At 48.5% G+C, this 23,892-nt stretch overlaps 1 protein-coding gene and 1 long non-coding RNA gene across 5 annotated transcripts in view; one reads left to right on the forward strand and one right to left on the reverse strand.

Annotated features, from left to right (window-relative positions):
* Positions 1 to 261: 261 nt before the first annotated feature.
* On the reverse strand, positions 262 to 23,316 carry LOC139037124 (uncharacterized). The gene is made up of 3 exons (XR_011489944.1): positions 22,417 to 23,316; positions 3,541 to 3,611; positions 262 to 3,397 (listed from the first exon to the last, which is right to left on the reverse strand). It is a non-coding gene; the product is annotated as an uncharacterized lncRNA (long non-coding RNA).
* The window catches only part of FCHSD2 (FCH and double SH3 domains 2), a 247,863-nt gene continuing 246,108 nt past the window's right edge, over positions 22,138 to 23,892 (forward strand). For all 4 annotated transcript variants that reach the window (XM_020902752.2, XM_020902754.2, XM_070473282.1 and 1 more), the window contains exon 1: positions 22,138 to 22,474. In XM_020902752.2, coding sequence (XP_020758411.1) covers positions 22,454 to 22,474 — 21 coding nt within the window. In that variant the 5' untranslated portion in view covers positions 22,138 to 22,453. The remainder of the gene's footprint in view (positions 22,475 to 23,892) is intronic.

Consider the following 23,892-nt stretch of genomic DNA (forward strand, 5'->3'; position numbering starts at 1 on the left):
CGATATAGATGTGGGGAGGGAGTTGTCCACAGTTATTCAGTGAGCTAGGAACAGAAACAAGATTAGAACCTGGATCTTCTGAACCCTACTGAGCACCTTCTTTCTCTGCCCAGAATCCTGCAGGAAGGAAATAAGCCTTTTAGCTAGTGCAGTGAGTCTCAACCTTATGTTAGCTTGAGACACTGTACTGAAGTTCAGTGTGGCCTTGCGGGATTCTTTGGAGCCAGTTTGCTGATAAACCCAGACAAGGGCACGAATGCATGATTTTTTGGTTTGTTTCTTTATTTTGTTTTTGCTGATTAATTTATTTTATTATTATTTTTAAAACTTTTTATTTTGTGTTAGGGTACAGTTGATTAGGGCTTTCCTTGAGGCTCAGACAGTAAAGAATCTGCTTGCAATGCAGGAGCTGTGGGTCTGTGGGTTTGATTCCTGGGTCAGGAAGATCTCCTGGAGAAGAGAATGGCTATCCACTCCAGTATTCTTGCCTGCAAAATTCCATGGGCAGAGGAACCTGGTGGGCTGTAGTCCATAGGATCACAGAGTTAGACATGACTGAGCTACTAACACTTTCACTTTCATAGTCGATTAACAAAGAATGTTGTGAATAGTTTCAGGCGGACAGCAAAGGGACTCAGCCATACATATACATGTATTCACTCTCCCCTAAAAGACTCTCTTATCTAGGCTGCCGCATAACATTGAGCAGAGTTCCGTGTGGTATAGAGTAGGTCTTTATTGATTCTCCATTTTAACTACAGCAGTGTACAGGCAACTATCGTTTATTCTGGAAGTCTTTGAGTCTGTTTCTGCTTTGTAAATAAGTTCATTTGTATCATTTCCTTTTAGATTCCACATGTAAAGGATGTCATGTCTGACTTACGATACTTCTCTGTCTGACTTACTTCACTCAGTATAACACTCTCTAGGTTCATTCATGTTGCTGCAAATGGCATCATCTCATTCTTTTTAATGGCTGAGTAACATTCTGTACCACATCTTCTTTATCCACTCCTCTTTTGATGGACATTTAGGCTACTTCCATGTCTTGGCTGTTGTTAACAGTGCTGCAATGAACACTGGGGTGCATGTATCTTTTCGGATCATGCTTTTTTCTGGATATATGCTCAGGAGTGGGATTGCAGGGTATATGGTAGCTCTATTTTTAGTTTTTTTTTTTTTTTTTAAGGAACCTCCATACTGTTCTCCATAGTAGCTGTATCAATTTACATTCCCACTAACAATATTGGAGTGTTCCCTTCTCTTCATATCCTCTCCAGCATTTATTGTTTGTGAATTTTTTTAATGACAGCCATTCTGGCTGGTGTGAGGTGCTATCTCATTTTAGTTTTGATTTGTATTCTTTTAATAATTAGCGATATTGAACGTCTTTTCATGTGCCTATTGGCCATTTGTATGTCTTCTTTGGACAAATGTCTATTTAGATCTTCTGCCCATTTTTTGAGTGAGTTGTTTTGATGCTGTTAAGCATCATGAGCTGTTTATAAATTTTGGAGATTAATCCCATATTGATCACATCATTTGCAAATATTTTCTCCCATTCTCTGTGTCTTTTCATTTTGTTGTTTCCTTTGCTGTGCAAAAACTTTTGAGCTTAAGCAGGTCCCATTTGTCTATTTTTGTTTTTATTTCCACTATTCTGAGAGCTGGATAGAAAAGATATTGCTGCAATTTATATCAGAGTGTTCTGCCTGTGTTTTCCTCTAGGAGTTTCATAGTGTCCAGTCTCACATTTAGATCTTTAATCCATTTTGAGCTTATTTTTGTGACTGTAGTTAAAGAATGATCTAATTTAATTTTTTTTTCACATGTAGCTGTCCAGTTTTCCCAGCACCATTATTGAAGAGACTGTCTTTCCAATTGTGCGATCTTGCCTCTTTTGTCATAGATTCATTAACCATAGGTGCATGAACTTATTTCTAGGTTTTCTATCCTGTTCCATTGATCTGTATGTCTATTTTTGTGCCAGTACCATACTGTTTGCTAGAGGAGGGCATGGCAACCCACTCCAGTATTCTTGCTTGGAGAATCCCCATGGACAGAGGCAGAGGAGCCTGGTGAGCTATATTATAATCCATAGGGTCACAAACAGTCGGACATGACTGAGTGACTGGCACACACACCACACTGTTTTGATGACTAGCTTTATAGCATAGTCTGAAGTCAGGGAGCCTGATTCCTCCACTCAGTTTTTCTTTCTCAGTGCAGGAGGCAGATGCTTGTTTTATAAGATGTTCTGCATTCCAGCCAAGCCAGGATACTCTCCTGTCAATTTGTTTGTTGTTGTTGTTGTTTAGTTGCTAAGCCATATCCAACTCTTTCACAACCCCATGGACTGTAGCCTGCCAGCCTCCTCTATCCATGGGATTTCCCAGGCAAGAATACTGAAGCGAGTTGCCATTTCCTCCTCCAGGGGATCTTCCCGACCCCGGGCTTGAACACAGGTCTCCTGCATTGCAGGTAGATTCTTTACCACTGAGCCATCTGGGAAGCCCATCAATTTGTTTAGGTTATTATTATTTTTAAAAATATTGATTTATTTATTTGGCTGCATCTTAGTTGTGGGCTTCCCAAGTGGTGCTAGTGGTAGTAAAGAACCCACCTCCCAATGCAGGAGATGTAAGAGATGCGTGTTTGACCCCTGGGTTGGGAAGATCAGGTAGAGGAGGGCATGGCAACCCACTCCAGTATTCTTGCTTGGAGAATCCCATGGACAGAGAAGCCTGGTGGTCTATGGTCCATAGGGATGCAAAGAGTCAAACACAACTGAAGCAACTTAGCACACACGCATGCATTTTAGTTGTGACACAGGGTCTTTGTTGTGTCATTCGGGATCTTTTGTTGTGGCACACGGACTCTCTAGTTGTGGCTTGCAGACTCAGTAGTTGCTGTGCTCAGGCTTAGTTGCCCCGTGGCACGTGGGACCTTAGTTCCCCAACCAGGGACTGAACTCAAGTCCTGTGCACTGCATGGTGAACTTTTACCCACTGGACCACCAGGGAAGTCCTTGTTTAGTCCATTAATTAAAGTGACTGTATAACATTCTGAAATTCAGGTAAAGATTTTGCAGACACTCATGACTGAGGCTAGCAACCCTGTTTGAGAAATGAGCTGGAAGGACAGACAGTCCTGGAGAGGTGAGCAGACAGATCTACACTGCAGAGTCCACTGTGATAGGGCACAGTGTGGGGCTGGACTCCTGCCCTCTGCTGCATGCCCAAGTCTCTCAGCCTTCTCCCTGTGACAGGCAGTCCTGGGAGTGTCCTTCCTGTGGTTTGACCACATGGGAATCTGCAGGTTCCCGACAGAAGTCAGAGTCCTTCCTTGATGAGGGATCCTGGGCTGGACATGCCCTTTTCTGGGCTTCGATCTCTGCCTGTAATTCAATGAAGTGAAGAGATTAGTGGGGAAAGGGTAGGGGGAAGGAGGCAGGAGCATCTGTTTGTTAGAGCTGCTGCTGAAAACTGGGCAGCTTTTCTGGTAGTTGAGATAGGTCCAGAGCTAAAAAGATCATCTTACCTTTTGCTCCAATTCTGAGATGTCATCTTTCAGAAACAATCCAAGAGGGAAAGGCATGGCTCTAGAAAAAACTGATAATCATCCTTTAGTTATAATCCAGAGTTTGCTTCCTTGTGTCAGCCCTGGGAAATCAACAGATCCCTCCAAGGTCCCCCAAAGTGATCTCAAAGTGTTATAGCGGGACTTCCCTGGTAGTTCAGTGGTTAGGACTCCATGCTTCCAGTGCAGGGGGTGGGAGAAGGAAGCGGATCAGTGTGAAGTCAGGGGACCCAGAGCTAGAGCACAATAGGCCTGGTCCTGGAGAAACGGAAGGCCAGCTGACCTCAGTGAAGTCAGGAGCCAGGACTAGGGCCACCTCTTTTTTTTCACCCTCTGTGGGCCTCCCAGCTTCTTTGGCTCAGGAACGCCCAGGATTCCGGGCATGTCTGCCTGTAGCCTTCTAAAAATACCCCGGCTGCCCAAAGCCTCCCAGATGTCTGAGCGCTGACTCTGTGATTTCCCTGCTGGTAATAGGTCAGCCCTGACATGGGCAATTGGGCTGGCTCAAGCCACTTCCTCTGCCTCCCACCACCCAGTCTACCAGAAGCTTAGCTCAGGCCCTCCTCCAAACCCTTGAAAGGCAGGCAAGGGTAGAGGCCTGATGGCCTGAACTGAGAGAGCTCAGAGATTGTTGACTCCAGTCCCTTCTGAGAACAGACAGGAGAACTGAGGTCTGAAGACTTGCCCAGGGCTCTTTGGAATACTAAGGTCCTCCCCAATTCACTCCCCAGTGCTGCCAAAATCTTGGCTGTCTGGGTGCTGATACTATACTCTGGCTAATACTATACTCTGGCTAACTTCAGAGGGCTTCTGAAACAACTCAAAGAGAGATATTAAAATAATTAGGTTCATTTGGTAGGTCAAATTATGTGGGAAGTATTATCAAATGAGTAATGAATCTTCTTAGGTTATATTATATGGTAAATATCACTAATATAAATATTCTACAAGTTATATGGAGTTCCTAAAATTCTGACATGTCCTGCTAAAATGTTATCAGTCATGATGCTAGTCACTATGTTAGAGTACTGTGTGTCACAACACCAGCACCCTGTTCATGCCTGCTGCCCACTTCCCACTTGCTGCCTGAGGTCCAGGTCTGAAAGCTGGATCTGACTTCCCCATTCCAGCTGTAAGCTCCTGCCAGCAGCGATGCGGAGGATCCCTGTGATCCCCATGGTGCCTGGAAGAGTGTCCAATCTGGAGCACATGTCAGTAAGTGTAGATTGGATTAAATGCCATAGTGGCAGCTAGGGCTGTGCACAGAGCCCTGGACCAGGGACTAGAGCCTCTGGGTTCTAATCCAGGGTCAGCCCCTGTGATGCTGTTCAGTTCAGTTCAGTTGCTCAGTCACGTCCGACTCTGCGACCCCATGGACTGCAGCATGCCAGGCTTCCCTGTCCATCACCAACTCCCAGGGTTTACTCAGACTCATGTCCATTGAGTCGGTGATGCCATCCAACCATCTCATCCTCTGTCGACCCCTTCTCCTCTTGCCTTCAATCTTTCCCAGCATCAGGGTCTTTTCAAAGGAGTCAGTTCTTCACATCAGGTGGCCAAAGTATTGGAGCTTCAGCTTCAACATCAGTCCTTCCAATGAATATTCAGGACTGATCTCCTTTAGGATGGACTGGTTGGATCTCCTTGCAGTCCAAGGGACTCTCAAGAGTCTTCTCCAACACCACAGTTCAAAAGCATCAATTCTTCGGCATTCAGCTTTCTTTATAGTCCAACTCTCACATCCGTACATGGCTACTGGAAAAAACCACAGTTTTGACTAGATGGACCTTTGTTGGTAAAGTAATGTCTCTGCTTTTTAATATGCTGTCTAGGTTGGTCATAACTTTTTTCCCAAGGAGTAAGTGTCTTTTCATTTCATGGCTGCAGTCACCTTCTGCAGTGATTTTGAAGCCCCCCCCAAATAAAGTCTGCCACTGTTTCTACTGTTTCCCCATCTATTTGCCATGAAGTGATGAGACTGGATGTCATCACCTTAGTTTTCTGAATGTTGAGTTTAAGCCAACTTTTTCACTCTCCTCTTTCACTTTCATCAAGAGGCTTTTTAGTTCTTCACTTTCTGCCGTAAGGGTGTTGTCATCTGCATATCGGAGGTTATTGATATTTCTCCCGGCAATCTTGATTCCAGCTTATGCTTCATCCAGCCCAGCGTTTCTCCTGATGTACTCTGCATATAAGTTAAATAAGCAGCCTTGATGTACTCCTCTCCCTATTTGGAACCAGTCTGTTTTTCCATGTGCAGTTCTAACTGTTGCTTCTTGACCTACATAAAGATTTCTCAGGAGGCAGGTCAGGTGGTCTGGTATTCCCATCTCTTTCAGAATTTTCCACAGTTTGTGGTGATCCACACAGTAAAGGCTTTGGCCTAGTCAATAAAGCAGAAGTAGATATTTTTCTGGAACTCTCTTGCTTTTTCTATGATCCAATGGATGTTGGCAATTTGATCTCTGGTTTCTCTGCCTTTTCTAAATCCAGCTTGAATATCTGGAAGTTCATGGTTCATGTATTGCTGAAGCCTGGCTTGGAGAATTTTGAGCATTACTTTACTAGCATGTGAGGTGAGTGAAATTGTGCAGTAGTTTGAGCATTCTTTGGCATTGCCTTTCTTTGGGATTGGAATGAAAACTGGCCCTTTCCAGTCCTGTGGCCACTGCTGACTTTTCCAAATTTGCTGGCACAGTGAGTGCAGTACTTTCACAGCATCATCTTTTAGGATTTGAAATAGCTCAGCTGGAATTCTAACACCTCCACTAGCTTTGTTTGTAGTGATGCTTCCTAAGGCCCACTTGACTTTGCATTCCAGGATGTCTGGCTCTAGGTAGGTGATCACACCATCGTGATTATCTGGGTTGTGAAGATCTTTTTTGTATAGTTCTTCTGTGTATGATTGTCACCTCTTCTTAATATCTTCTGCTTCTGTTATGTCTATACCATTTCTGTCCTTTATTGAGCCCATCTTTGCATGAAATATTCCCTTGGTATCTCTAATTTTCTTGAAGAGATCTCTAGTCTTTCCCATTCTATTGTGACGCTGTATGTCCTCATTAATTGCTCTGAATGAGTCTCTGATTAATGGGCACTGGAAGAGATGATGTCCAGGGTCTGAGCCAGCTCTGCTCTCCCAAAGCCATAAACTGATGGCCCATTAGGTATTCCTGTCTTCTCCTTTGCTCCACTGTGTGTGGGGAGAGATGGCATATCTGGCTGGTTCCATCCAGCTCTAGGTTCTCAGCTTCTACGCCTCCCTGGGTGTCTCTGAACATCCTATCTCTTGTCCCACCCCCATCCCCAGACCCCACTCTTCCAGAGATGCCACTCTCTGACTCTGCAGTTGGGTACCCAGGAGTGAACACACTTGCTCCATCCCCCTGCCTACTAACTGCATGAACTTAGGCAGAGAATTGAGCTTTTCTGGGCCTCCGTCTTATCACCTATACAATGGAGATATGTTAGAGGAATATTAGGAGAATCAAAGGAGATCCCACCTGCAGAATGTCTTCTTTAACCTGTCAGAATGGCTCAGGTGCCTTTGCTGGTTCCCCAGTTCTGCCTCCCTCCCTCAGACCAAATCCACACTGTGTGGTCATTGTCTCTCCATGCATCCATCCCCCACCAGACTGGGGGCTCCTTAAGGCCATAAGTCCCCAGGGCCTAATAGAGTTTTCACAAACGAAGGTCATGGGAAACTTGTTGACCAACGACATGTGAATAAAGCCTGAGGGAAAGGCGAAGGGTTGTGTAGAAGTGTGGGAGTCTGATTTTGGAAGGACCTTGAGAGCAGGCAAGAATGGTAGGTAGGAATACAGAAAGCTGCTTGCAGCCCTGCTCTCACTTCTCTGATTGGTTAATTTATCTGTGAAGATCCCTAAGAAGCAATTTCTTCCCTGAGAAAGCTGGTCATCCATGCACATGATGCATTCCACTGTAGAACTCTTTACATGTTTGTCTCTCTCCTCACTATGTGCTGAGTTCCCTGAAGACAAGACCTTGTTGGATCTCATTATGAAAGTGAAAGTGAAAGTCGTGTCTGACTCTCTGTGACCCCAAGGACTATAGGACTATACAGTCCATGGACTTCTCCAGGACTATACAGTCCACGGAATTCTCCAGGCCAGAAAGATGGAGTGGCTAGCCTTTCCCTTCTCCAGGGAATCTTCCCAACCCAGGGATTGAACTGAGGTCTCCCACATTGCAGGCAGATTCTTTACCAGCTGAGCCACAAGCACTAGATCCAGTGTGAGTACAGAAAAGGTTGTGGAGAGAAAAAAATAAATGGAGGCAATGATTTCTGAATCTGACATGGGGTTGAATTGCCTCATCTTTAATGACTCTCCCAGCCTTAGCTCAGTTGGTAAAGAATCTGCCTGCAGTGCAGGGGACCCAGGTTCAATTCCTGGGTCAGAAAGATCCCCTGGAGAAGGAAATGGCAACCTACTCCAGTATTCTTGCCTGGGAAATCCCATGGACAGAGGAGCCTGGCAAGCTATAGTCCATGGGGTCGCAAGAGTTGGACACGACTTAGCAACTAAACCACCACCACCAACCTTGGGGATGAAACTAAGTTACCAAGCAGTTGTCTTCCTTCGAGAGGCACAGGAGGGTTAATTTAAGTATGACCAGTGAGGACTGGTAAAGAGTTGTGAGAATATATTCCCAAACCCCATTATTGAGCTTGGACTTCTCTCTGCTGAGGGAAGGCTATAGAAGCCAGAGTCTTAAGTATAAAAGGTCCCTGAATAAACCAAAGATGTTTTTCAAGCCCTTGATCTGAGCCTGTTTACTTGTATCTTAGACATTAATTTTACACCCTTGGCAACCTGGTTGTAGACAGTTTAAAGGTTAACTGGTAGCCAGCTTGGGGGTGAGAAGTTGCTGTTGTGGTCAAGTGGGTGGGCACTTACCCAGGCAGCAGAGAAGCAACACCATCTGATGGGGGCAGTGAAAGGCAGACAGAAGAACAAAACATTAGACAGGCAAAAACACATACGAGCAACACAGATTGGGACTATTTAGTTCAGGTTGGGCTAAGTCACTCAGTCATGTCTGACTGCAACCCTGTGGACTGTAGCCTGCGAGGCTCCTCTGTCCATAGGATTCTCCAGGAAAGAACACTGGAGTGGGTTGTCCTTTCTTCCTCCAGGGGATCTTCCCAACCCAGGGATCAAACTCGCGTCCCTTAAGTGTCCTGCATTAGCAAGCATGTTCTTTACCACTAGCACCACCTGGGAATCCCTTTTAGTTCAGATCAGGCCTCCTAAAATCAATGCCCTGGGTATGTCACTGCTTCTTCTCTGTGGAAATCTCTTTTGGACCTCAGTCTCATGGGGCTTCCCAGGCGGTGCTAGTGGTAAAGAACCTGCCTGCAATGCAGGAGACGTAAGAGTCACAGGTTTGATCCCTGGGTCAGGAAGACCCCCTAGAGAGAATGGATACCACTCCAGTATTCTTGCCTGGAGAAGCTGCAAAGAGTTGGACATGATTGGAGCGACTTAGAATGCATGCATGGTCCCCACCTGTAAAACAGACAGGCTCCATCAAGGGCTCTGAGTGTTTATAATTCTGCAGGAGTTCCCTCATGTGAGGCTGTTCACTACACAACTATACAGGTCAAATAAGGTCAAGACTCCAATCTCTGGGATTTTGGGTAATCTGGCTTTCCTGCCACAAATCCCCAAGTGTGGAGACTGTCCTTAGGGGGAGCCCACCACCAAAACTGTCTGGGCTGGGCCCCCAGAAAAAAGAAAATTGCCAGGAGCTGGCATAGAGCCCGCAGCCCATGGTCGGCTTGCTGCCTAGGGAAGGGGTGAAAAGGAAGCCTGACTCTGAGTGAAACGGAAGTGCCTGAGGTCTGACAGTTGCTCTCAGCGTTCTGCAGCCAGGAGGGAAGTAAAACTGTCTGGGCACCTGGCAGCTTCCACCCTGAAAGCCCATGGGACAGCAACAGGTGAGAGCATAAGTGTGTTCTCTTGTTCAGAGCTGGGGCCCATGCTGGTGGGGGTGTGGGTGGGAGACAGAGGTCCCTGGAGAACAGGGAGATATTCACAGCCTAGTGGGTGCTAAAAAGCTATCAACAGAGAGCACCTAATCCAGCCTGGGGCTCAGGGAGAGCTCCAGAGCGGGTTAAGTGACAGAGGTCACTTAGCCTGCCCAAGGTCACAGAGCTAAAAAGCAGTCCCACTGCACCAGAGACTTGAAAGTAAGAGGAGTTCAGAAAAAGACACAACTAAATAGAAATCTAGTCAGCTTGTGCTCAGTTGCTTAGTGCTGGCATCAAGATCTTAACATGGCCACGGAGACCTAGAGGCAGGAAGATTAATTATGATCTGGGAGAAGGAGGAAGGTTTTCCAGGAGCAGGGATTTTGAGTAGAAGTTTTGAGGATGAATATGAGTTTATCAGGCAGAGAAGAGGAGGGAAAGGGGAGGGAAGGTGGAGGGAACAGCAAGTTCAGAAATGTCAAGTTGCTAAAAGAACATGATGAGGTCTGGAGAGGTGTGTATAAATGTGTTTGGAACAAAAGGCACATAAAATGGTGAGAGTGAGAAGTGAGGCCCAGTAGGTCAGCAGGGGTCATGTGGTGAAAGGCCTAGAAAATCACATTAAGAAGCCTGGGCTTCATCTGGAGGATAGGAGGAGCCTCAGAAGAGTCTTGAGCCACAGGAGGGCAGAGGATAGGAGACAGCTGGGTTGGGGGAGAGGCAAGGAGGCAGTGACAGAACATTGAGAGTATTAGGTCACTGTCAGACCCAACCCCTGTTGAGAAATTGAAACTTTTTAGGAGACTACAGAGGTATGGAGGAAATGAGAACTGAAACTTGGGCCCTGTTACAGCTGCGGTCTGGGCAGGTGTGCTTAGCAAGGGAAGTGAAAGGGTTTGGCTGATTGGCAGCCCAATCCTGAGGAAGGTGCGAGAGCTTGTGAGGGAATGTGGGAGACTTGTCCTGGGGCGGGAGCCCTGTTCCAGGCTAGGGCAGCGTTAGGTGCCACGTCCAAGGAGGCAGAGAGGCACCTGCCACTGACACTGTGCAGCCCTCCAGGTCCCTGCCCCTCAGAGATCTCACTTCCTTTTGCCAAGCCTTTGCTCAGATGTCTCTTGAGATAAGCTTTTTGTCCCTCTCCTCCATGCCTTTCCAGCATCCTGTGATTCCCCATCAGGCCCTGCCAGGCCCTCCAGGGAGCCTTCTCTGGTCAGAGCAGGTTCCTGACTTCCCACCCTGCCTGAGCGGTGGCCTGGCCATGCCCTGCCTTGAGGCATGTCTTGTTCTGTGGCCTTGGTTCACTACTCCAGTCACTGTTACCTTGCAGCAAAAGCCCCTCTCTCATCTGACTCTTCCCACAAGAGTGCATTTAGAGAGTGACAGTCATAATCAGACCCCGGGGCCCTCAAAGAAGCCACATCACACTTGTTTGTCCTAGAGCAAGTGCATGGGAGGGCTGTTCATAGGCCACGCTGGGTGGGTCTTTGTTCTGGAGAAAATCTCGGCCTGACTGAGTCAAATAGGCAGGTCTTGGTGGAGGGTCCCGTATTCTTTTTTGTAGTCTCTCTTTAAAAAAAAAAAAAGATTGAAGTATTGTTGATATACAATATGATGTAAGTTACAGGTATACAATATAGTGATTCACAATTTTAAAGGTTATACTTCATTTATAGTTATTATAAAATATTGGCTATATTCCAACCTTGTAGCTTATTTTATACATAACAGTTTGTATTATGCCTATCCATCCATACATTGCCTCTCCCCCTCCTCTCTCCCCACTGGTTTGCTCTCTACATCTGTGAGTGTTCCTTTTCTGTTATTTTTATGAGTTTGTTATATTTTCTAGATTCTAGTTTCCACGTATAAGTGATATCATTTGGTATTTGTCTTTGTCTGATTTATTACACTTATAATAGTACAATAGTCAGGAGGCTAGCAAGAAGCAATTCACCTCTAAGGGTTCAACAGAAGGGACTTAATGAAGGGACTGCTGTATTGAGATGTGGGCTGGTGAATGGAACAAATGAAAAATGGTGAGGCACCCACTCAGAGGCTAGGGCTGAAAGGAGGGACAGGAGTCCCATCACTGGAGCCCAGTGAGAGGTAGGCCTGCCAAGAAGAAATGGGATCAAGGAGGTCGGAGGGGAGGCAGCAAAGAAGGGAGGGAGCAAAGGGGGAAAGCCCAACCTCTCTCTTCTCTCACCCTCTGGTCTCCTGTCATTTCTCATCATAAAAACCCAAGTAGAAGCCAGTTAGCAAGGGTGCCTTGTGATGCAGCCCACAGGGATCAACCTCTTGCAGGGCTGAGGGTCGGGGTCAGGGTGCAAATAGAGGATAACCATCTCCAGAGATGCATGAAAAATTGTCACCCAGATGGAATATCTGGATGATCCCTATGGCTTTGACCCAGTCATTTCTCTGTGATCAGTGCTGGGTTGGAGAAGGCTTTCCTTACTGCCCTAGAAAGAAAGGGCCAAACTTCATGTTTACCTTCCTATTGCTATCATCTAGAAAGCACTGTCTGGGGGCTTGGAGAATAACAGAGCCACAAGGGTCTCAAGCGTAACCATGTGTTTTGCTGAAACTTTTAACTTTTGTTTCAGGTTCAAAGGATTTGTTAACAAAAGAAACCACTTGTCATACACAAGTAAACAATTCCAATATTTAATAGAGAATTATCTATCTTACTTTCAGTATACAGTCACTAAAAAAAAGAGAATCAATATCTAATAGAGAATTATCTATTTTACTTCCAATAAACAATCATTAAAAGGAAAGAGAAATAGAAAACTAAAGGAGAGTAATAGTACATACATCACCAAATTGGGTTTTGACCGACATCCATATTCAAACAGTGCTGAGAAGTCCCGTGTAACAGCAATCTGGAGTCCCAGTTTGGGAAAAGTCCCGGGCAGCGCGTCTACTCCATGAGTGAGACTTCAAAACTGTAGTTTGGGGGTTCCCCCTTATAATCCCAGGCTGCAAACTGATATCATCATCAGAGCAAACTGCAGCTCTGGTTTATGTTAATCTTTCTTATAGTGCTATTTGTTTTGTTTTCCAAATCTTGGAATGTTGTTAAGCCCAGCATGGGTGGCCAGAACCCCTCCAGGGGCTCAACAATTCCAAGATCTGTCCCCTATCTAATCTGTGGTGCCAGGTGGCAGGTATTCACAGTAGGCAGGTAGTCAGGACAGTGTCCAGGCAGGTGAGAAGCAAGGTCAGAGGCCTGCTCTGCTTCCTCAGTCTCTGAAGCCTGAACAAGACTTTTGTTGTTCAGTCACTCAGTTGTGTCTGACTCTTTGCGACCCCATGGACTACAGCATGCCACGCTTCCCTGTCCATCATCATCTCCCAGAGTCTACTCAAACTCATGTCCATTGAGTCAGCAATGCCACCCAACCATCTCATCCTCTGTTGTCCCCTTCTCCTCCTGCCTTTGATCTTTCCTAGCATCAGGGTCTTTTCCAACGAGTCGGTTCTCTGCATCAGGTGGCCAAAATATTGGAGCTTCAGCTTCAGCATCAGTCCTTCCAATGAACATTCAGGGTTGATTTCCTTTAGGACTGATTGATTTGATCTCCTTGCAGTCCAAGGAACTCTCAAGAGTCTTATCTAGCACCACAGTTTGAAGGCATGGATTCTTTGGCGCTCAGCCTTTTTTTTGTCCAGCTCTCACATCCATACATGGCTACTGGAAAAACTATAGCTTTGACTATATGGACATTTGTAGGTAAAATAATGTCTCTGCTTTTTAACACACTGTTTAGGTTTGTCATTGCTTTTCTTCCAGAGAGCAAGCATCTTTTAATTTCATGGCTGCAGTCACCATCCACAGTGATTCCCTAATACCATGCCAACATACACCATGCCTGAGAGAGAGAGAGAGAGTGCTGGGCCCCAGGTCACAGGGCCAATGTGAGATAAATAGTATCCAGATTATACAGTGAAGACCACATAGCTAGAAAGCAGTAGAGCCAAAATTCAAACCAGTTAGTCTAACAAAATTCGGTTTGAATTTTGGACGGAGGAGCCTGGTGGGCCACAGCCCATGAGGTCGAAAAGTGTCTGTCGGACACAACTGAGTGACTAAGCACAGCACAGTCTGACTTAGAACTTAACCCAGGCTCTTAGCCATGACCCCAAGCTGAATGCCCAACATACAGGGAGGAAAGCAATGGAGTTAGTGAGACCCAGCCCAAGGTGCCTTGTCCTCAGACCTACCCTCTGTCTCCTTTGCGGTCCATGCACTCACAAGTCTCCCCCTGTGGGGAGGAGCAGTGAAGTCACTACTCAGTGTACCTTGTGAGGACAGAGGGCTCAACAAAAACAGATGACATGCCTGACTAGGCCCTCAGGCAACACCCTTCCTTAGGGAGCTGTACTGGGCCTTCTATTCTAATATCTGGCTGCCTACACTGAACACTCCACTGCTGGTAAGCCTCAGGTTCTTCAGGCTTTCAGATCCATCCATCCATCCAGGATTCCCTGTCCTAAGTGCTGGGAACACACTGACAAATAAAACCTCCTTCCAGAGATCTATGGGGATGGGGAGCACTGATAGGATGGGTGAGATAGGGAATGCACATGCTTATTACAGAGTGTGAGAAACACCCTAAAGCGGTATCACTTTTCCAAAAAAAATCATTTTAAATTTTATTTATTTTTGGCCGGGCTGGGTCTTCTCATTGCAGTGGCTTCTCTAGTTGCATAGCATGGACTCTAAGTATGCGGGCTTCCCTAGTTACAGCATGCAGGCTCAGTAGTTGTGGCCCGTGGGCACTAGAGGGTGGCTTAGTTGCCTCATGGCATGGATCTTACTGCACGGGATTGAACTTGTGTCCCCTGCGTTGGCAGGCAGATTCCTAACCACTGGACCACCAGGTAAGCCCAACACTTTTCAAAATTTAGAGCAAACATCAAAGTGGGACACCCATGGAAGACCACAGTTCACCTCGGCAGACTAATTTCCCAGGATTCACTACTCAGGCGGTTCCTAAACATGGCTCAGGCCCATCCAGCCCACGGTTTTTGCTCTCTCTCACTGTTCCTCTCCTGGGAATGTCCACCTCCCATGCATCAAAGCCCACTTCCGGTTCAGCCTTCTGAGTCCCCTCTTTTAGACAGAGGCAGCTTCCCCACTTGGAGCTAGCACAGCTAGCTTTGGAATTTCTTACTCATGCTCAAACAATAGTGAAGCAATTCTTGATCTTGTTTCTCCATCTGTAGCTCCTATTAATTCAATTTTTCATTCTCTCCTCCCTGGATACTATACTTACTCTAAAAGTTTGAAAGTTTGGCAGCCCAGTTTTCAAGAGAAGAGGTTGGGTGAGGCCAGAGACTACGACAGAGTTGTTAATCATCTGGATACCAGAGTTGCGATCTTGCTTCTAACTGTGTGATCAAGGGGAAGTTACTTAACCTCTCCGAACCTGTTTTCCCATCCTTAGTGAACTGAAAGTCACTAAGTCGTGTTTGACTCTTTGCGACCCCATGGACTATAGAGTCCATGGAATTCTCCAGGCCAGAATACTGGAGTGGGTAGCCTTTCCTTTCTCCAGGGGATCTTCCCAACCCAGGGTTCGAACCCAGGTCTCGTGCATTGCAGGTGTACTCTACCAACTGAGCTATCAGGGAAGCCCTTCTCATCCTTAAAGTCAGGATAATTGGTGTTGTGAGAATCAATGAGTTAATATAGTCAAAGCCCTCAGGGCTGTGCCTGGTACTCCATCAGTGTGTAAGAAATGTTAGCTGTTATTATTATAGCTATCGTGAGGGGCCAGGCCAATGTGCTTGTAAACAACTCCTCACACCCAAGCAAAGCTTGTGCAGATATACAGAGCGGCTCAACACACAGCCATACTTTGAGATGAGGCTGGGTGGGTAACTGTAACCTCATTTTAGAGATGGGCATAGGCTCAGACAAGGCAAGGGCATTCATTCATCTAACAAATATTTATGGGCAATTTCTGCATGTCAGGCCTCTCTTCCCACACAAAGATTTCTGAATCCTCAGGGGAGGAGATGAAGGTATTGTGTTTTAAACAAGCACCCTTAGGTGATTCTCAGCTGAGGCAAGTCTGAGAAAAACACTTAGATTCCAGGATACTAGGGCAAGCATCTTGCCAGATTCCAAATTTGGAACTGGGTTTGATAGGAAACACCATCTTCTGGTGGCAGATTTGTGTATCAGTTTAAGAGCACAGACCCTGGAGCCTTGATTAACAAGGTACAAATCTTAGTTTGCATTACCCTTAGCGACTGCAGGGTAAAACGTGGCCAATAATATTACCTACTTCAAAGTTGTTGTGAGAATTACATTAATTATTTAGGTGACGTGCTGACACATAGTAGCTATTATGAAGTGTGAGCTATTATGATTACTGTGCCCAGTGTAGATAAGTATCAGAGAAGGCAGGGGTGGCGGATTTGACGCTTCTTACCCCAGGATTGGCTCTGACTACAGTGTTGGCGTGTCTGTCTCTTCAGGGAGACTCACCACCTGCTCCCTTCCACTGGAAGAGCTTTCCTGAGCCAGGGAATTCCCTCTCATAGCAACTGACAGCAGCTCCCAACATTCTGATGCCACGCACACTGCCTACAGCAACACGGCAAGAATTAGATCCCATCGTGGGGCCAAGGCTGGACCAGGAAGACAGATGGCTTTAGGGATTGGAGCTGTCCATTTAGGAGGGCTGAAAACCAGAGAGGGAGTACAGGTCCTGGGGAAGCTTCTCTCCATACACTGGGCCAACTTTGGTTGAGAGCGGTGCTCAGCTCACCCATGCCACAGTACGTTGGTGTGTGGATGGATGTGTTGCAGACAGGCAAAGGGTTGGTGCCCAGGGAGAAGGCAGGATGCCAGGGCCTCTGTCAGCCTTCCAGGACACTCATTTTGGCCTACCACCCCACCAGCAGGGAGCAGGCAAGCATGTTCTGTTTTGGCATTAACTAGGCAAGCTGTGGGAAAGTAATCAGCAGGCTTCCTAAGATGAATAGGGTCTGCTCCCACCGCAGGTCAGTGCACGGTGGTTATAGAGCTGTCCCTCCCCCATAACAACTCTCTCCCCTGGTCCCTGCCTGACTCCCCAACCCCCAGCTCAGCCTGGAGGGTCTTCTCCGTGGAAGAGGCTCCCAGATGGGTAGCATCCCATGCCTTCCAGGCTGGGAAGCCCCAGTGTCACAGAAGAGGAAATGAAGGCTGAGGGAGGGCAGGGACTTCCCGGGTCCTCACGGTGAGTCACCAAGACTGTAGCTGGGCTCAACCTCCTCCCATGGGAATTCCTCTTTTTGTGTTCTATTATTATTTTTTTAAACTTGCAGACAAAACCAGAATGAAAATGCAGGGAAGCTGAAGGAAAACACATGCACGCACATTGGAAACTCATATTTGTAGGCCAGTATGTTGTAGGCATTTTACATAAACATTCCCATTTAATTCCCATCACAACCCTGCAAAAAATCATTATTCTCCTTTTATAGACAAGGGAACTTGGTTTAAAAAAGGTTTTAGGATGTGGTCAAGAATCCAAAGCTGGACAGGGGAGGAGCTGGACATCTGACCCAGGTTTGCTGACCCCAAATCCCTGTGCTGTCCACCCAAGCCTGTTTTACCCATTGGTCCAGCTTCACAGAATGGTAATCAAAGTGCAGTTCCCAGTGGGAAGCCCTTGTCAGCAGCCCACATGGCAGTTATTCAGCCTTCGTGAATGTATCCCAGGTTGGGTAGTCACTCGCTTACATAGCTACCCAGCCCTTTACAGATCATGTACCTGTTATTTCATTTGACCTGCACCCACCCTTTCGAGGAGGAACACAGGACAGAATCTGCAATGTGCCAAAGGTCACACTCAGCAAGTGCGTGGTAGAGATAGGACTAGATCTGTGGCTTCCTGCCTCTTGATGTCAAAATCATGTGATGGTTAGCTCCTATTATAGCTTTGGCACTGTCTCCTCGCCTCCATCCCGAGCTGTAATACTCCTTGACAGGGGCACTGACAGAGCACGTAATTCCCTACCCCAGTGCCTGCCTTGCAGGGAGTCACCCCTGGCCTTAAATCCCTGCTACCTGACTCTCCTGGGCTGACCTGCACGTCCTGACTTTACTGCTATACCTTTGGTTCATATGTTGAGATTGCGGGCTGCTGGAGTACAGGGCCTGGAGTATACCCCGGATAGCTGCTCACAACTGAGCCCAAAATAAGAGACTTATTGATGCTGGATGGAATCTAAGATCTAGTTTTGCCACAGACTCACTTTGTGCCCTAGGAAGCCTCTGCACTCTTCTTGTGGCTACTGATTTTGAAGCCTCACTCCAGTGGGCTGTGATTCTCTGTCTGAGAGCTGTGGAGGAGACAGGCTCATTTCTACATCAGGCTTGACAGAGGCCTGTATGAGAGATGCCTCAGGCAGGAGCAAAAACCAGTGTGTGTGTGTGAGCTGGAGACAGAGGGGTAAAGGTGACTAGGGTAGAAGAGAGGTGAATGGGGGTGGAGGTCACAGACAGCATTGTCTGCAACAGCATCCCCAGGTCAGCTTGCAGGGGCAGGGCGCGGGGCTCAGGCACGAAATAGCTGGCATCTGGATGGGCAGACAGGTAGTACTGAGCAGTCTGCAACAATGTGAGTGGGGGATAACAACAAAGCAGGGAAGGGTGTAGAGGGGGCTTTGAATCCCCACTACAGGAAGGGGTGCCTTGGTGATAATGGGAAGATGGGATGGTGGCCACCTTCTCTGGAGAAAGCCTTGAATGGAGTACCAACCTGTTGTGGGTGTACATTCTGGGGTGCTGGGGTGGGTGAGATAGGGTGCTGTTCCATGCTAGCCATGCTCAAGTGCTGCTGCATACTTTACCTGAGGTTTCTCCTGGGAGGCCTGTGGAATACTAGAATAGCTCACCTTTCAATGCCCACTCTTATATCTGTACCAGGCCAACTTTCAGTTCTGGCTCTGACTTAAATTTAGAATCACACTCCTTCCAGGAGACTATGCTCAAGGGAAAGCACAGCTTCAGAGCCAGAGGTAGTCAGGGGCCAGGCCTGGCTCTCCTGTCCTAACTGTGTGACCTTGGGTAGGTCATTTTACTTCTGGGCCTCAGTTTGTGAAATCTGTGCAATGGGTCATATGTATCGCTAGGGGTTGTTGTGAGGGTTAGAAGCAATGAAAATAATATGCTTAGTTCAGAGCTTGAAACATGGAAGAGGCAAAATAAATGGTAGCTATTATTAATTCCTTCCCAGGGTAAGAATCCCATCTGTGGCCTCCTTGATGGAAGGGAGCCAGCACCTGGTTGCACAGTCACAGGGACAGAGGAGCTCACTTCCTCCAGGGGCCACTCTGCCTGGAAAACCTCCTTTAGATGCAGCTGAGACCTGTACCAGTTCTGTCTCCAGGGCCACAGGAAAGTTCTGTGGCATTTCCCCCAAAGAATCTCAAGAGATCTGACTGTAACAAAGTGCTTGCCTGCATTGCAGGAGCAAGGCTCTGGAAGTCCCCGGCCTGGTTCAAAGGGGACATTTTAGTCAGGCTTACATGTTATAGAAATCTCTTTCTCTATCCCTGTGGAGTCTGGAACATATGGATTGTACCCTCCCAAATCTGCTTTTTTTCTTGGGTGAACTCTCCCAATTTCTTGAACACTTCTCATAGAGGCAACCTCAGGCAGTGCAGTGGTAAAGAATCCACCTGCCAACGCACGAGATGGGAGTTTGATGCCTGGGTCGGGAAGATCATCTGGAGAAGGAAATGGTTACCCACTCCAGTATTCCTGCCTGGGAAATCCTATGGACAGAGGAGCCTGGCGGGCTACAGTCCATAGCGTCACAGAGAGTCAGACACAACTGAGTGGCAAACAGGAGAACTGAGTTCTGGTCCCAAATCCATCACTTCAGGGCAAGTCACTTATCTTCACCGAGCCTCTGGTTCCTCATTTGTAAAATGAAGAAAACAACACTCTCTCAGAGGATGATAGTGAAGGTTAGCTTGGAAAAGTAATATAAAAGTCTGGGGTTGGGAAAAGGCACTTGGTAAATATTAAATACATTTTAAAAGAAACCACACTTTTGAGAAAGCAGTTAGCAAGTAAGCCCATCTGGTGTTGCCTCTTAGCTTCTTACAACACCTGCAAAGGAAATCATTCCAGAAAGTCAGTGCCATTCCTGGCTTCAGAATCAGGGCAAATCAGGTGGAGGGTACCCTCCTCAATCCATAAAGTCAAGTCCCAGGGTTTGACTTCAGCTGTGAAGAGCTTACTAGGTTCCAGGCTCATTCACTTACCTTACTCTACAATTGTGGATCAAGGCCTAGAGAAGGCTTAGCAGACCAGTGATAGAGACTGGATCCCAAAGTTCCCAACATCCAGCACTTTTATATGCCTAGTGCTCACTTCCAATAAAGAGAGGTGAAGGGAGGATAATTTCTGGACCAGGCTAGTTGTAACCTTTTGTGTGCAGGACACTGCATTTGGGCAAGCAGTTACCCCTTTCTCCCCACTAGCCCAGTGTCATTCATGGAATGGTCAGTCTGGAACTCAGCCACGGTGAAGGCCCAGGCTGATTCTTCTTTGTTCACCCTTGTGTCCCCAGTGTCTGGTCCAAGGCTTGGCACAAAGCAGGACCTTAGCAAATACTTTTTGGATAAATGATGAATCAACCAGCATGTATTAAACACTATATGAGAGGCCCTGTGGTAGGAGAGATTTTATTTAATATAACGAGCCTGTGAAGCTGGTTTTAGATGCCCATTTTACAAGTGAGGAAATACAGGTTGAAAGAGATGAACTGACTAGGTCAAGGCCTCACAATGAACTGCTGGTGGAACTGAGACTAAAGCCCAGCCTGCTACCTCCACCCTAAGCACTAGCTGCCAGCCCCACAGAGGCCAGGGAGCCGGGCCTCCACCCACTTGTCCCCTTGCCCCAGGCCTTCCCAGATACTAATTGAGGACTCTGATAAAGGGTTCACTTTTGAATGACCTCAAGGAAACCAGAAATAGCAAGCCTAGTCTTCCAATTCCTATACAGGTTAATCTGACTCAAGCATAGCTCTGATTCTATCAACTTCATATTCAAGAATCTAGGCTAACAATGTAAACAATCTAGGTTGTTCCATCTTCCTAATAGCTGGCCAAGAGGCTTTGGTCAAGTTATTTGGGTCTCTCCAGGCTTCACTCACTTTCCTCTTTTGCCTGACCCCGCTTCTGAGAACAGGTGTTTGAGACCCCAACTTTTGATAAACTGGGGCATTCGAATTCACCCTCCACACATCCTATGACTCTGGAAGAGAGGTGTTTTTCATTTTTCTAAGGACTTCAAGGGAGGCTGATATCTCTACACCCAGATGGTCTGGATAGAGGAGGAAGACGGAGTCCGGGGAGCAGACCAGAGCATCCTCGTTGGGAGATGAGGAAGCCTGAGCTCACCCAAACAGCTAGGCGCAGGCAGAATGGACTGGCACCCAGAGTGGGCTGGCACCTAGAGGTCCTAACTCTCATTCAAGAGCTTCCTCCACTGCCCCTGGAGCCTTCTTTACTTTTCCTCTTGATTATCTGCACCTGTTTCTCTGAACCCTGGAGAACACTTAGTTACTCAGAGATTCTACTCCTGCTTGTAACCTTCATAAAGTCTCCACTCCTCTGGCCTTTCATCTGTGAAATGGGGGATAGGGTGGGTCCTGGCCTTAACGACCTCACGCTCTTTGACTTGGACGCCCTGTAGCAGACGACAGATTTTTCTTTGCAGGGCAACTATTCCCCCTCGCCCTCACCCAAGCCAGGCACCCGGGGCCGCTGCGAAAGGACTTGTCCACGCTCGCTCCTAGGTGCCTTGGCCCGCCACCTCATCTGCACGAGACGGTAGGGGTGTTGGAGGACCATGAAGCAAAAAAGGCACTCTGCTACTCCCGCAAATAGGCATGGTGCCTGCTCCCCGCCACCCCGCCCCGCCACATTGTAACTAACACACACTCAGACACACCACACACACGAGTGGGCGTCAGAAGACGGCAGCTTACGCGCGTGCGTCGGCGCAGAGCCTTCTCCCGCTCACGTGCGCGCCCCCGCCGGAGGCGCGCACCGCGGCAGGCAGGCGGGAAAGCGCGCGGGAAGCCCCCGGCTGGCTCCCACTGTGGGGGAGGGAGGACAGGAGGCGTTTGGAACGTGCCATTCTCGGAGAGAACGGGGGGGCGGATTTCCGTGCTGCGATAGCGTAGTTACCCCTCTCATTCGCCGACCGATCCGTTAGCTCCCTCCGTTCCCCGCCGCGATACGGAGCCCCAAGCCGCGGCCGCGCTCCCTCCCAGAAGCCTGGCCCGGCCCCTCGAGCCCTGCTGTGGCCTAAGCTGTCCCCTCCGCCGCCGGAGTGGGGCGCTGCGCTGCGCGTTGAGGCCGGAAATTCCCGCGGCCTGAGTGGAGGAACCGAAGCACAGAGCGCGGTGCCGCCTACCACCTCCCGGGGCCGGGCAGAGAGGGTCGGGCTGCCTTAGTGGGGGTGGGAGGGCCGCGTGTGAGGAACCGCGGAGCCGGCGGCGGGTGGGGAGGCGCGGAGGGCAGGGGACGGGACGACAAGGTTGCTGTTTCAGAGGTGCTGGGAGACCCTGCGCCCCCGCAGCCAGGCCCCCGCCCCCTCGCGGTCTCCGCCTCCTTGCCTCACACACCCCCCGGGCCGCCCGAGCTCAGGCCTTGCCGGGGCTCCTCCTCCTTCTCTTCACACTCACCCTCCGACCCGGGTTCTCCTGCCACCCGCCGGCCTTGCAGCTTCCCGAGCGAGTCCTCGTTCTCAGGCTCTTACACACACACACACACAAGCACACGCCCGCTCCCGGGGCGGCCCTCTCCTCACTTACGCCGCCGTGGGAGGAGGATTGATGTCCCTTCAGCATCATGCAGCCGCCGCCGAGGAAGGTGAGGATGCAGCTGGGGGTCTTTGAGGTTTTGGGCGGGGATGCGTACAAGGAACGCGGCTGGGGCGATCGCGGCGCCCCCTCCCCCTTTGCTCAGGGGGCCGTGACCGCCGTCGTCTCGGGCTTGTCACTCACTTGCCGCCGGTTCCTGGAGGGGGGCGCGAGTGTTTGGTGCCTTCGCGGTGGAGGGGCGGCCGTGGCTCGTCCCCTCCACCGCACAGGAGACCACCCCCCCCCCCCCCCAACCCTAGACATTTCACAAGAGTTTTGAGTGTGCGTGCGTGTGTGTGTGTGTGAACGAGCGCGCATGGCAGTGCTGCTCTCTGCAAAGTGCTTTCTCCGGGGCTGCACCGAGGGGAGGTGGGGTAGCCCCTGCAGCTTTGCAGAGCCTTGTGTTTGTGTGATTGTTTAGTCTGCACCAGGTTTGAGCCTCCCTCTCGCTTGTTGCCACCCTCGCGCATTTGCCGATTTACAGGACGTTTGTTACCAGCCTCGCCTTAAGATTTGGCTCGCTTTTCCCACCGGGCGACCGAAAAGAAGTCGCAATAGCCACCCCACCCCAGGGGAAAACAAGAAATTAAGCATTGAACGGTCCTGCCTTTCTCTTCCCGGTTCCTGCCCCGCCCCTCCGACAAGGGGGAGAGGAAGGTGGTGATTCTGTTCCCAGGAGAGCGAGAACCGGGCCGTGCGTGGCGTGTTCGCCGCGATCTGGGCTTGGGGTGGGAGTGACGAGTGTTCCGGGCTTGTCAGCAGCTTCAACCCTTCCAGAACTGTTTCAGTGTCCTCTCCCCCAGTTTTTTTTTCCCAGGGACCGAGGCTGTGTCCTTGTCGTTTCAGTCTTGCAGATGGTTACTGAGTGTCTACTCAGGGCGCTGGGTGGAGGAGGCTGTTCTGTACTCCCCTTGTGGGCAAACATTTCGTGAATGCCTAACTCACTCGTGTCTGCTTCCTCTTCTTTTCTGTTTCTCACCTGGGTTCTCCAAGTGAGTCTTTTTCTTTTCACACATAGCCCTCCGGTAGCCCTGCTCCGGTGGCGGAGAGGGTTCCAGGCCCACTGTAACCTGAATCCCGGCCTGGCGGGCGAGGCACTGGCCAATTTGCATTTACTGTTCTGTTTGAAGTGGAAACGCCACGGGAACCGGCTTGCTGGGGTGGCTTAAAAGCACTGCATATGCTGGAAGGTCACTTTTGCTTTCTTCTTTGTGAACAAGAGGTTGTGATTTGATGTGCTGTCAGCGAGGGCGTCATCCTGGGAGTGTGCTTCTCCTAGCCATTATAGAATAATGTTTGTAGTTGATAGATGCATATAATTTCATGATTGTGTAAATTTCAGTCATTAGATGTTAGGCATTCTTATGTCTCCTTCTCCCATCTATGCTCTGCTCACCTCTCCTGATGGTTCATAACCTTTGAATCCTG

This window comes from Odocoileus virginianus, chromosome 10 (assembly GCF_023699985.2).
Source record: "Odocoileus virginianus isolate 20LAN1187 ecotype Illinois chromosome 10, Ovbor_1.2, whole genome shotgun sequence".
In the NCBI taxonomy this organism is placed as follows: Eukaryota; Metazoa; Chordata; class Mammalia; order Artiodactyla; family Cervidae; genus Odocoileus; species Odocoileus virginianus.